At 39.8% G+C, this 14,239-nt stretch overlaps 1 protein-coding gene across 1 annotated transcript; it reads left to right on the forward strand.

Annotated features, from left to right (window-relative positions):
- The first annotated feature begins 340 nt into the window (after window positions 1–340).
- On the forward strand, window positions 341–12,115 carry wnt2bb (wingless-type MMTV integration site family, member 2Bb). Its single transcript, XM_043246208.1, has 5 exons — window positions 341–976; window positions 4,392–4,612; window positions 7,341–7,618; window positions 7,863–8,127; window positions 11,013–12,115. Exons 1-5 carry the CDS (start codon window positions 780–782, stop codon window positions 11,240–11,242), a joined length of 1,191 nt encoding a protein of 396 aa, XP_043102143.1. The 5' UTR covers window positions 341–779; the 3' UTR covers window positions 11,243–12,115.
- Window positions 12,116–14,239: the final 2,124 nt, after the last annotated feature.

Consider the following 14,239-nt stretch of genomic DNA (forward strand, 5'->3'; position numbering starts at 1 on the left):
CTCACTACAATGTTAAACAAATAAGTCCCCACTCCCTATTATTTTTGTGTTTGTAAAAAGTGTGAGCGTGAACTCCAGAATGAAATGAAGATGCCGCGTCTCGTTCAGCAGGTGAAAGGAGCGTGGCGCGCGGCTCCGCTGACCAGGGAACGGCGCAGATCCCGCGCGAGCTTAAGCTTCCCCCGGGCTCCGGTCTCTGAGAGCTCTACCCAATAAGATCGGAGAGACGGCGGGCTGTCAACATTCCTATCGCCCCTCTCTCTCTCTCTCTCTCTCCCCCCCCGTCGCCCACCCCTTCGGTCTGCAGTTCGCACAGTTCATCGCCCCGGTTTATCTCGTGCAGTCTGCTATCAGCGCTCGCAGACTCCAATGGAAAAACGGAGAGGCGCGTGTTTCACAGCCCTGCCTGAACGCAAAACGTGGAGAGAAAAAGTGGAAAAGTTGGCACTCTTTCTGATCAAATTGCACCTCACCGAGACTTCATCTGTTCTCGAGAGGAGGTGAAAAAAGAAAAGAAAGCGCTCTCTGAACCTGCCGTCTGGCTTGGATTATTTCTGCTGCGGTTGCCAGATTTCGGGGAATACTTTTATATGGCACACGCTAATATCCGGGCAGATACATGATATCCGTCCGTGTATCGTCCGCACGGAGCTCTACATCTGTCCAGCTATCAGCAATCCCGAGACCAGCAGGTCCCCGCATACCTAAACGGTCTTTACACCGGTTCCCTACGATACACAATCGCGTTTTCTTGTCACCGCCGGAGGACACGCTCAACTATGTTTGGCTGCGGTAAAGTTCTTGGGTCGCCCCGGATTCTCCACAGATCCACCGCCGCTCCCGGAGGCTCAGGATTAAGACATATAATCAGAAAGGGCGCGGGCTCATCCTACGGTCCCCGTGCGTCCTCGCGGTTGTGTTGCGCGCTGCTGTTTCTCCTGCTCATCCTCACGCCGCGCGTGGACTCGTCTTGGTGGTGAGTAGCTTCCAGCATCCCGGCGCACACCCGCGCGCGGAAGCCGGGCGTTTTTCTTCCGCTCGCGGTGGCTGAGCTGCTGTCAGCTGGGAGACTGAACATTTGCAGATGTTTATTATTAGGTACAATTATTCCAGATCTCATTTAGTTCGGTTTCGAACAACGGTGGTTTGCGTTTAATTGAGGTATGTAGTTTGCATTGTACTTTTTTCTCTTAAAACACGCGGAGGAGAGGTTAATGAAAAACAGAGGTTTAAAACCCGGGAGCGGCGTTTTCAATAATATCTGCGTTTTAATGGTAAATAATTTAAAGCGTAGGGCTGGTTTCGGGGTATTTGACTTTTAAAGCAATTTCTGTCAGCGAAATATGTTGATGTTAGTCTCGCGCAGCCGAATGTTTCGCGCCCCTAGCAGTTGGCCGACTTAAACGCAAACTACGCTTCAAGGAAAACTCTTTTTATTATTTACTTATTATATGTAAAAAAAATATATATATAGGCTATTCATATTTTGTCCCTATGGATCGTGATGGAAAGCGCTCGGGCATCTGTTGCTATGGTTATCTCCTCAGGCGAACGCGACCTCTGTTTGTTGTGAGCGTCTGTTTAGCGCGGTCTGAAAAACTTGCAGTCTAACTTTTGTGGTTACCAAAACACCATTTTTCGTTTGAAAACCCTGTTGAAATATGTATAGACCCATACTTATGTGAAAGAATACATAGTTTCGAGACCCCCAACCTTATGTTTTTATTTCCTTTGGGGAGGTTCGAGCCTTAATTATGGGTCTCGGACCCCCCAAACTCCCCGTAATTCGCACCCTGGCGGTGGGCTCACAGAGGTCGGGAGATGGCAGTCGACTCAAGAACACGCTAAAACGAACACACATGTCGCGCTCGGTGTAGGAACCCAGCTTCGCGGCTCAAGATATTGGCATTTAAAACGCAATTATTCTAGAAACGCACAAATCACGCGCTTCTCCCCCTCAAAAAAGTCTCACGAGGGATGGGATTTTCCCCAGAGCTTGTGCTTATGTATAGTAACAGGCCCTGCACATCATTATATCGGAGTTATGGGTCGGGTTTTCATGGTGTGCTTGAGGTGTCGTGCCAGCCAATAACAGAGGAATAAATGAAATAACTGCAATATGTGTCAGGCCTCCTGCTTGGATACACAGGCACACACACATTTAGCTGGTGACTACGGTGTAATGAGCCTGAACAATCGTGTAGAAACCAGCCACATGCCCATTGCTCACATCTACTGTAAATGTAGTTGGGGAGTGTTTGGGTTTTATGCATGTGCATGTGGTTGTGCGCGTGATTAAGACGACGAAAGTTAACGTTTTGCTTATTATACCGAGTATTAAACATCCATGTGCTGTAGCGGTCTCTGTTAAAGATTATATACATTCATTACTGGTTTCGTGTTAAGTTTGGTGTTCGTGAAACTGGGAAAGAAAGAAACGAGAGGAAAGCAAGTCCTTTGTCACTATTGTGGTGTAATAAGTCAGGCTGACATTTCCAATGTGAGGCACTCACCAGAGCCAGAGAGAAAGGGATCTATCGCTCCTCTTTCTCTCTCTCTCTGATCTGCTCATCCATCACTTTAAGCAGACAGAGCAGGAATCCTCTTAAGCTACTGGGCGGCCTGTTAGCGTCTCAAACTAGTGAGCTTATTTCACAGGCACACACACACACACAGATGAAGCCAGACGTAAGCCTGCCTGGACTTCCACACAGACAGAAAGGTGTGTGTGTGTGTGTGTGTGTGTGTCCTTTGAAGTGAACTTCATCTTTGACCTTTTGTTCCAGGGTTGGACGATATTCAGAACTGAAAATTGGAAACACCCCACAGAATGCTGAATTGGAATTTTAATTAGTCTATCTATCTATCTATCTATCTATCTATCTATCTATCTATCTATCTATCTATCTATCTATCTATCTATCTATCTATCTATCTATCTAAGACCTTTGGCCTTCAAATTTGTAAACAAACTTTTGTAGTTAAAAATTACATTAATTTGAATTTGTTTAATTTATCAATGCATTTCTAAACAGCCCACAAGCTAGTTTTGCAATAGTCCAACCGAATTGCAATCTGCCTACATAAAGATGGCAAACTTTATGGCACATGTGCATTTAAGCTATTCGCGAATCATCCATCCAGAACCGCAGACCCCTGGAAACTTCAGGACTGTGATTCAGATGAAAAGTATAATCGATATAATAGAATATGCTAATATTGATTTTGTTCGCCGGTCAAACGGACCTGAGAATTGTTTTTCCTAACTCGCTTTCCTGTCTAAAGCAGAAAATGTGATTATGCCAATGTTAAGCAAGACAAAGATGGGGTGATCCAGAGAGAAATAGGGAGGAGAGGAGTTTTTATCCACTATTTTTACATTCTTTATTCAGTCAAGCCTGACTACATATACAGAGACACGCAGTGTAAATGAGAGCAGATTTTACTGTGTTTTTACAGCATGTGGTTGTGGTCCTGTGGATAATGATTTACTGCTGCTGGTAAAGCCAACCTGCAAACCACCACAGTGTGTGACCAGCCTGGTGTGTGAGTGTTTCTAAACTCTATCGAACACAAAGCTCAGGGGACGATAAAGCCCTATAATCACAGTCAAATGAGGCAGCGGAATGGGAGGAACACAGCCATAATAAAAAGGTTGATCAGCATTCACAAACATTTCTTTTTTTCGAAAGGTAAAACCTTCACTTCTCATTAAGAAATGCTCATCTTGGCAGACTGAAATATTCAGAACTGAATCCTCCTTTGAGTCTGACATGAGTGAGAGTGTTTGTGTGATGGCTGAGACCAGGCTTGGTGCGATACGGTTTGGGTGTGCATGAGAAAAAGAAGGATTTATGTCAGTTTCTGTTGTTCTGTCGAGCTTTGATGGATTGAAACAATCAGAAGGGAAATGAAAACTATACAGAGGTGGAATTCGTTCTGATTAGCTGATTGGATTAAGTAGAATCAAATATGACATCAAAAGATAGTGGAGCCAATGCATAATACTTCAGACCGCCTAAAAACTAAAGGTTTTGCCTCAAAATACAAGGTTATCATCTAGGGCTCAAAAACATATTCCAAATCTGTTGATGTTGCACTTATTATGCAATTGCCTTCAAATAAATCATAAATAATGGTTGGTTTGTGAATGTCTGTTTATGACAAATGTCAGTTTGCCAAACTTCCCTCTGAAATTCCACTAATGAGTGGTAAGATTCTGGGAATGATCAGACTCAATCATCAGATTCTTTGGCATCGGACAATGCGTAATCACCGAATGTTTACCGATTCAGCACTTTTGTAATGACATTTGCTCGCGGAGTACCAACTGCTGGGATTGATTGTAGCAATTCAGGTTTTAAGCGCCTGTGTTTGCGTCTGTGTTTCAGGTACATTGGAGCCCTCGGTGCCCGTGTGATCTGTGACAACATTCCCGGGCTGGTGAATAAACAGAGGCAGTTGTGTCAGAAGTATCCAGACATCATGCAGTCGATTGGAGGCGGGGCTAAGGAGTGGATTCGAGAGTGCCAGCATCAGTTCCGTCATCACCGCTGGAACTGCAGCGCCCTGGACAGAGACCATACCGTTTTTGGGAGAGTCATACAGCGCAGTGAGTGCTGGAAATGTGTCAGTGTGTGTTTTGGAGGCAATACCAATCAAAGCAATAATTCTGACTTTTTTTCAATTATTTTTGTGCTTAGCAAGGCTTTAGTTTATTTTATATATAAAAAAACAGTAATACTGCAGAGATCATTGTGATATGCTGATTTAGTGCTAAGCTTTTATTGGTGCTCAGTTCTTCTTATTCTTCTTATTATGAAGGTTTAAAACATTTTTTTCAGTTTGTTAGGTTTTGTGGAAGCCAGAATATATTTTTTCAGGAAACCTTGATGAACAAAAAGAGCATTTATTTGAAATAATTCTAATAATAATATTTACATAAAATAATATTTTGTAGCATTGTAATGTCGTCACTGACACTTTTAGTCAATTTAATGTATCTTTTCTGAATAAAAGTATTATAATTTTTACATTTTTAATAGTAATGTATCATGGTTTCTGCAAAATTATTAAGCAGCAAATAGATGTTTTAAAATTGATAATAATAAGGAATCTTTTAAACTGAAAAAAATGATTTCCTCAATTTGTTTGCACATATTGCATACAGCAAAAACCTAGACTGTCATACAGTAATGTCACCACAGTAACATGAGTATGGATTAGAACAGAATAATGATATTTTAAACAGTTATTCTCTTGGACACGTCCATTGCTGTTTATCACTGTGGGACATTAATGAAATATCTCACAGGAAAATCCAGCCACATTCACACAAATCCCTGGCCAGGTGTGATAAACAGACAAAACCCCCGCAGGATCATTTAAATCAGTGCGAACCTGAAGTTTACTCAAGAAATCTGCACTGTAAATGTGCTTTCTGTTTGGCTTTCATACAGCGTTCCAGAGATCCCTGTGTGAAAATATCACCCCTCCAGCATTCTCTATGCCTCTTTACCACATAAACAGGCATAGTGGATGTAAATGTTTGGAGAGATGATTCTGGCAGCCGGACAGACTCTTGCAGCACTGTGCGTATTCAGTTTATGAAATGGAATTAGAATCGGAGCAGTTGCCAAGAGAGGATTCTCCAATAAACAGCAACTGTACTATTAAAAAAATCTATTTTTCTTTAGAGAATATCTATCTGTATGAGTGATGGAGCGATTCGAACATAGATATTCTCCAGATGTCATCACACTACATGAGCACAGATCATTGAAACAGATTTTAAATGCAACAGGAAACTGAAAATGGCTTAAGAGCGATAACTGGGCAGGGGGTCTAAACATAAAAGACTCCATTAAAACTATTTTTTTTTTCCTGTGGAAATTATTAATATACACTATAATATAGAACTTCAGGATTTTTCACTCCATATTTAGCAGATATATTTAAAGCTTTAAAATGTAATTTTTCATGTCTCTCATGTAATATAAAAGCTAATGGCTTTAAAACATATGTCCCCTAATAAAGCCATATTATTAATTTAATGTGATAATAAGAACTCGTTTTACTGTAATAGGAACATATACCTGCCACACAAATGGAAGAAATGTAACACTACGGTTCAAAAGCATAAGCAATAATGTGAAATACACTATTTTAATATATTATAAAATTCAGTGTCACATGATCTTTCATAAATTGTTCTAACATGGTGATTTGGTGCTCCAGAAACATTTCATATATACGATACAGCACGACCATGACCGCTTCACCCAACAGTTCAGTGTATCACTGAGCAACACCCTTATCAACCACTGTTAGCGACATAAACAATAATACAGCATAAAACTGTTCTGTGCATCATGCATTTCGGCTAAATTAAATGTCAGTTATTGATTTAATGAAGTATGGGTGACCCCTGCTGGCGTTATGTTGAATCTTCCATCTTTGATCTTGAGACCACACCCTCTAATAAACGTTTCTCATGCAGAGATATGTTGTGTGTGCTGCGCGTCTGTGTGACAGCCAGCAGGTTTTCCACGTGATGAGGGAATATTGCTGTCAGGGGCGTCACTTCGGTTCCTGGGCCCCCTCGGTATAAATCATGGCCCTTGGCCATACAAATCGTGATCGCGTGTCCCGGTAGAATTGGTGATTCTCCATCGTCAGACCCTTAGAATCACCATGACTCCCCTCCCCCTGCCCTTCAATTTACACCGTAATGATGCCTGTAATCTCGCACTACCCCGCGAATTAGTCTGTTTTGAAACTAAAAGACAGAAAAAAGATGTTTTCACTTATTATAATAAGATAAGAGATGTCTGTGTGAGAGAAAATATCATATATGATGTTAAAAAATAAATGATGCAGAGGATGATAAGCTATTCTCTGTTTTTACTTAAAGGGACACTCCACTTTTTTACAAGCAGTACCTATTATTTTACAGAGGAATTGATTATTTACTTTTTTCTCTCTCTCTCTTATATTCAGCCAGGATAAAAGATTCAGTGTGAGTGACATAAGTCCAAACATGCAGGACGCTTAGCAATACCAGGTTAGGGTTAGAAAATAACTGTGGCAGTTCACTATCAGACTGCTAGCCTTTAAACAATTTATCCTAGCAGAGAATGGCCCACCCTGGAGGGATTAGGCCTGTACTAATATTTAAACAAAACACTCACACTGGGGCCAGTCGTGCCTCTATGGGCAGGTCTCTAACGGACAAATCAGAAAAGATTATACGAGAGAAGAGGGTGTAATTAAGTGTTTGTGAGCGTCTGATAAAGGACCTGCTTGTGTTTGTTGTAGCTTCATGATTCTTGTTTTCGCAGGCAGTCGTGAGGCAGCGTTCGTGTACGCAATATCCTCAGCAGGAGTGGTTTTCGCCATCACCCGCGCCTGCAGTCAGGGGGAGCTAAAGATGTGTAACTGTGACCCCCACAAGCGCGGCCGGGCCAGCGACGAACGAGGAGAGTTTGACTGGGGTGGCTGCAGTGATAACATCAACTATGGGATAAAGTTCGCCAAAGCCTTCGTAGACGCAAAAGAGCGAACTGTGAAAGACGCACGAGCACTCATGAACCTTCATAACAACCGCTGCGGGAGAATGGTAAGGTTATGTACCTTTAAGATAATGTAACTCTACCCGTGTGGTCGAGAAGCCTTACGAAATCTCATTTCAAATGAAACTCTTATTACGGATATTTATACAGATATTAAATTCTCACACATTGACGCAGTTCCATGACAATGTTCCTGTAAATCTCTGTTTACATTCTGCAGCTATTCTTGGCAAAGTGGGATATGTTTGTATAATTTCTACAAGGGATGTTTTCTTGGTTTCTGTTTTATAGGCTGTAAAGCGGTTTATGAAGCTGGAGTGTAAATGTCACGGAGTCAGTGGGTCGTGCACTCTGAGAACCTGCTGGTTGGCAATGTCGGATTTCCGTAAAACAGGAGATTACCTCCGCAAGAAATACAACGGAGCTATCGAGGTCACCATGAACCAAGATGGGACAGGGTTCACAGTAGCCAATAAAGACTTCAGGAAAGCCACAAAAAATGACCTGGTGTACTTCGAAAACTCACCTGATTACTGCGTCATGGACAAAGCTGCAGGTAAGAAAGAGAAACGCAAAATAACGAAATATAATTTACCTGAAGAAATGATCACTATTTGCAAGGCACTGACAGAGTTTTAAAAGTTTTACATTCCCACATTCATTATTTTTTCTTAAAAAGCACAAAGTTTACAGCCGAATCAAATATACCACGTTTAAGGTCATTGCTCACCGAATCCGAAATTTTACTTTTTAAAGTTAAAAGATAAATATGATTTCACTTTGTGTCAGTCATGTTGACACACTGCCTCAGAACCATTCGTCTGTCATAAAAAAGACCAAGCATACCAAGCATTTTGATAGGAAAAGATCACAAATATGAAAAATAACAAAAATGCATATCAAAATTTTGGACCCGTTGTGTAAGGACCTTTAGGGCTGACAGTTTCTGCATCACAAAGTCTGAATGTTAAGCTGTTCGGGTTGAATTAATTGTCCAAGTGTTTAACAATTAGGGTTAAAGACTTTAGAAAATAAACTAAGCCTGAATGTTTAAAGAATATCAGTACAGCAAAGTTTTTCAAGCAGTGTAAACTCATTTGGTAATAAGGCAAGTAGCGCTGAACTATTCAGTGACTCATGTATTACTAATGACACAAATAGTTAACTCTGCTGCCCCTGACTCACTGACTATTAACAAAATTAATGTCAAAACCTCGACATGGTTTTCTCAGAATTAGATCATACAAGACGTCAGAACTCGTGAATGCTCGTCTGACGGGTGAAAAGCCAGAATATAATATCAGTTCCTCGGAATATCCTGTTTATGAGAGACTGCAAAGTGTTTAAGTTATCGAGACTTATAAGATGAGTCACTTGTCGCAGGCTTCACTGGATCCCCATTCATGTGGTGGTAAGCCATTTTCATTTTTACATGACTCGAGAGTGCAGAGAAAGTAAGGATTCGGTATCTGAGGTAAATTGACTCTCACACCTGCCCTGCCCTAAACTTAACCAGAAACCTTAAGGGTAAAAAGGGCAACCAAGGCTTTGACGGGGTCAGAGGAGGTGGGATGGGATTTTTTTTTTGCTTTGTTAATCCTTAATGCTCTCACACACCTCTGCGTGTACATCATCTAGAATATCTGCTAAATTCTATGTTAAGCTGGTGATGGCTCAGAAATAGCGAGGTCGGTCTATTCTTCAATTTGCATTCGGTAAAATATATTATATAGCTGATTATAAAAGACCTTCTTAAGACGAATGCCTACTGGAAGCGTGTCATGTGACCTGGCTTGGACAGTGATCAGTACTGCAGCTCATGCATCAGTGTGTGTTTGGGTCAGACAGACAGCTCACAGCTCAGTGATTTCAGAGGGTCAATGCGCTTACCCCCTAACCACCACCAGCACCACCACCCCAGTGGAATTTGCACCCCAAGGATACAACAGGCTCATTTTTCAAATCCCATTCTTTCAAAGCTGCCAGCACAACCATCACTCTCTGGTTCTCATGGCAGCGGGGCAGGCAGAGACTTTTTTTTTAAAGAGAGACCATCACTGTCCACTGTGTGTTTAACCTTGCAAAACAACAACATATACGGACTCACCAAAACGCCAAACTGAATACGTATGGTCTTACTTTCCACGTTACAAGAACGTTATCGAGTACACTTTTAAAAACAAAGATACTGACCTTTCAGTGAACAGTTCTCAAGATAACCATTTTTTTCTTAGTGTTAACAACATTTGAGTAGTCTATAGAACATTTGATTACACTCCTTTTAGGTGTCTTTGTTGCACTGTACTTATACATTTAAGTAATGAACAATATTAATTAACTACAAGCAGTTACTTTATGGTTAGGGTTAGGATTAGTGTGTTCTTATAGGGTTACATGTAATGCATAATTAGTAAATACATGTAGCGTGTAACAAGGAGACCTTAAAATAAAGTGTTACCAAACTCTTTTTTTAAACTATAAAGAAACTTTTGTACAAGGAAAATATTCCATAAATGTCAGTGGATGTCTTTATGGATACATCAAAGCCAATTAAGAACCTTTGCTAAGCTTTACTTAAATACTTTACTTGTATTTCTGCATCTATATCAAAGTTTATCTGTTCATTTGGAGTCATTATCGTTTACAGACATCATTGTTAGTGTCCCAGACTACATTGCCTTTGTAATCCTGACTTAACATTTTCTCATTTTCACAAAATCAAACTGTCAAAAGAGGAATGATTCTTAGCATATATTTTATTGTAATTTACTAATCGCAAGAAATATGCTTTTACAAATTTTAATATTCTTATTGATTTAATTCCTTCTTTAATTCCTTCTTGTGTTTTCTTATATTCAAAAACAATATGAAATAGTGAAACAAACATTAATATACAGAACATGTATATAAATATGGAAATGTAAAGCAGATACAAATACTAAATATATTAATATAATTTATTTGACTAAATAAATGATTATTCATTATTATTTGCCTAATAATGAATAATTATTTTTTAAAAATGGTAGCAAGAATGTAGTAAAAAGTTAATAATGAAAGAGGTGGGTGCATACATAACCTTAGTAATAAATATAATTTCCCATATTAATATATAATTTCCCATAATATAAATATATCATTGTAAAATTTAATTAAAATATTGAATGATTTAATAATTTGATTATTAATACATTATAAAATCCTTTGTTTTGGAAGGTACACACATAAAATATGTATAAATATACTTTATATATAAAATGTTCATTTTTACAGGTTTTACCTGTAGTTTGAAAGTCCCAGTAATGAGCTGCTAGTCCTTTTTTGTTATTTTACAGATTGTTTTAATATATAACTGTATATTGTGTGTCACCACTTGACGGTCGATTTAAAATCTGGGTCTTGGAGCAAAACCGGTAATCATTTTCCTTCTTCGCATTCTAGGTTCACTGGGTACTGCTGGTCGGGTCTGTAACAAGACGTCCCGGGGGACCGACGGCTGCGAGGTCATGTGTTGTGGGCGGGGTTACGACACCACACGCATAAAACGCATCACTAAGTGCGAGTGTAAGTTTAAGTGGTGCTGCGCCGTGGAGTGCAAAGACTGCGAGGAGTCCGTCGACATTCACACCTGTAAAGCTCCAAAACGCGCCGAATGGCTAGACCAGACCTGAGACACACCCACTTCCCCCGTTCCTCAGGATTTTGTCCACGGCATTCTGGGATATGAAGTCCATCCCTTGCATTTTTTACCTCCCCCCCCCCTTCCCGAAATCCCTCTTATTTGTTGCATGGCTTTATTTGAACTTATTTTGTGAAAGCACTACAACTGAAATCTACGTTTCTCATGAGCGCCTTGCACACTTTGCCCAATATGGCAGATTTTTCTCTCTTTTCTTTTTCTCTCTTTGTTTTTATTTTGAATTGGTCAGAGGACGGTAAAGGTTTAAGATGCAAGAACAACCTGTGCTGTAACATGTTGGTGTATTTTTTGTTTCGTTTTGACGTGAGAATTTTGTTCTGTGAGTGTTGTTTTGTGACAAGAGGTGTGCTGCTTTTAAAATAATATTTTAAACTGACTCTGAGCCTATCAGATATTATCATGGCTAATAGCTGAATATGTACATCACATGTTATTGAAAACACAACCGTGTGCTTAACATACTTCACGTGCCCATACTGGACAGTATTTTACTATCGGTACTGAATATAACAGAATGAACGGGGCTGGTCAGAGGGGCTCGAGAGGACAAAATGGATGACAGCTAAGTGGGCTGCTCACTCCACATGGAGCCCTAACAGAGAGTTTCTCTGGAAGCTACAGAGGTAATATTAATAATATAAACGAGCATGCACTAAGGACATTAGCTAACAGTTGAGCGAAAATGACATGGTATTATAAAACTCATCATTGCCTGTGTAAACATGAAGAAAGGTGTTAACAGCTGTGACTGGTAGAGGTGTAAGCTCTCTTTAGCTCTCCTGTGCTGTGGTACTTGTTAACTGTGTTATTATTTTTTCAGCAGAAGTTCATATAAAGACATTAAGTATGACGTAAAGAGTCATTTTATTCTGCTTTTCTTCAGCATGCTCTGCTGCCAGTTTATTAAGCCAATTACCTTGATGTCATGTGACTAATTGTTCTGGAACTGCAGGATAATGATGTGATGGCCGTGCAAGTTCATTTCTAAAACGAATTGAGCGCCGGTGAAATATCTGCTTGATTTGCGATATGTATCGATATACACACACTACTGATCAAAAGGGCCAGTGAGATAAGATATATCTATACGATATAAGATATATCTCACTGGCCATTTTTTTTTAAGATATATAAAGCTGTTTTGATTTAAAGATACTGTGAAAAAATGGCTGTTGAACATTAAGCTGTGCCTTAAAGGAGTAGTTCCTGTACTTCAAGAAGATTTCCTGGCAATTTACTCAACCCCATGTCATCCAAGACCTTTCTTTCTTTCTTCAGTCACAAAGAATTAATTCCAGTAATGGTCTTCTTATTTCAGAATTCAGTGGTGGCCAACGGGTTAGTTAAAATCTGTGTGAACCAGAAGTTTTCACTTAATTTTTACTCCGATTTTACTTCCGTATTGTGACATACTTCCGAGAGAAACAGAATGCTAAAAGAGGAAACTGGAGGGCGTGGCTTGTTTTTGATTGGATGTAGTAAAGTAGGCGTCTTATTCAGAATTGAACACTGACAGTTGGAGGGGCATGCTAAAGGATGCCATATATATAGAATATCCAAGAAGTGTCACTTGAATAGTTTTGAATGGGGGAAAAAATCACAAGAAGCCCCACCTTCTAAATAAAATAGCCAATCGCTGATCCGTGAAGTCAGTGCATCACCGCATCTGTCGTTAGAAGTTTTGGTTGTTTTAGAAACAGCATTCTGAGACGTGCACAAAGGACTGTGCACTGGCTGAAATAAGCTTTTTATAACGCTATTTCAGCAAAATAATTAACAATTATTGCACAGTTGTTGTCAGATTTCATTGGTGATTTCAGTATGAAATTTCATTGTAAGCTATGTGAACAGTTTGGGAGAATCTGATGTATCACAATGCAAAGAGAAATGAGCTGCACTTGGATGCCTGAGAGGCATTTTAAAGATGGCCGCCGGGTGACATGACTTGTCTTAAAGAAACTTTGGTCACGCTCATGCCCAAGCTTTCATCAGAAAAGGTTTTTATAGGGAAGGATTATTTCCAGATTTAGATTAAAGATTACAAAGACAAAACAATTTTATTTGTGGATTGACTTGATTGATTGTTCGCCACAAAAATAGCAATGTGAGCTAACAAAATAAATATAGTCAGTTTCATGATTTAATGCCAACTTTAAAGGTCCAAATTGCAGGGCTCTGCACGATCCAAGCCAAAGAAGCAAGTCTTATCCACAATAATTTCCATTAAAAAAAACAAATTGATATGCCTTTTACCCACAAATGCTCTTTCTGCACTAGCTCTACATTGCACATGTGTGTTTTCACACATTACGTAATCACAGTGGTAATGGTTTGTTGTTTGCCTGTGTACTTCAAGCTAGAGCTGAAGTACATAGACTCGTTTTCTCTTCCAACTTCAAAATTTCAGCGTCGTTGTTTAACCTGTTCTGTAAAAGATGTTTGATTTTGTTGTTCACTTTGTACTATTTTCTTTGTAATGCACTAGAGATGAGCATTTGTAGTTAAAACGTTTATAAATGACAGATCATTTACTAGACAAGACACTTGTAGAGCCTGCTGCACTGACACTATTTGGACTTCAACCTATTGGCCAACATTGAAGTCTGTTATATGGAGAACATCTTTTCTGCTGAAAGAAAGAAAGACGTGAACATCTTGGATGACATGGGGGTGAGTAAATTATCAGGAAATTTTCATTCTGGAAGTGAGCTACTCCTTTAAGGGGTCATGGTAACCAGCCAGAAATTGACCCCATAGTTTAAATCTGATTATGCATTAGGGTATCTTAAGAGAGATCTCAGACATAAGCGCTGCCTAATAAAAGGGCCTCCCTTTAAACGTGACCAACGACCGACATCAACTGTCCAATAATGAGCTGATTAGTTTAATGACAGGGCAGAGGGAGCTTTGAACAGGCCTCCGTCACAGTGGGGCTTGTGTCTGCTTGTGATTTTCAGTTTGTTTTCTA

This window comes from Puntigrus tetrazona, chromosome 8 (assembly GCF_018831695.1).
Source record: "Puntigrus tetrazona isolate hp1 chromosome 8, ASM1883169v1, whole genome shotgun sequence".
Lineage (NCBI taxonomy): Eukaryota > Metazoa > Chordata > Actinopteri > Cypriniformes > Cyprinidae > Puntigrus > Puntigrus tetrazona.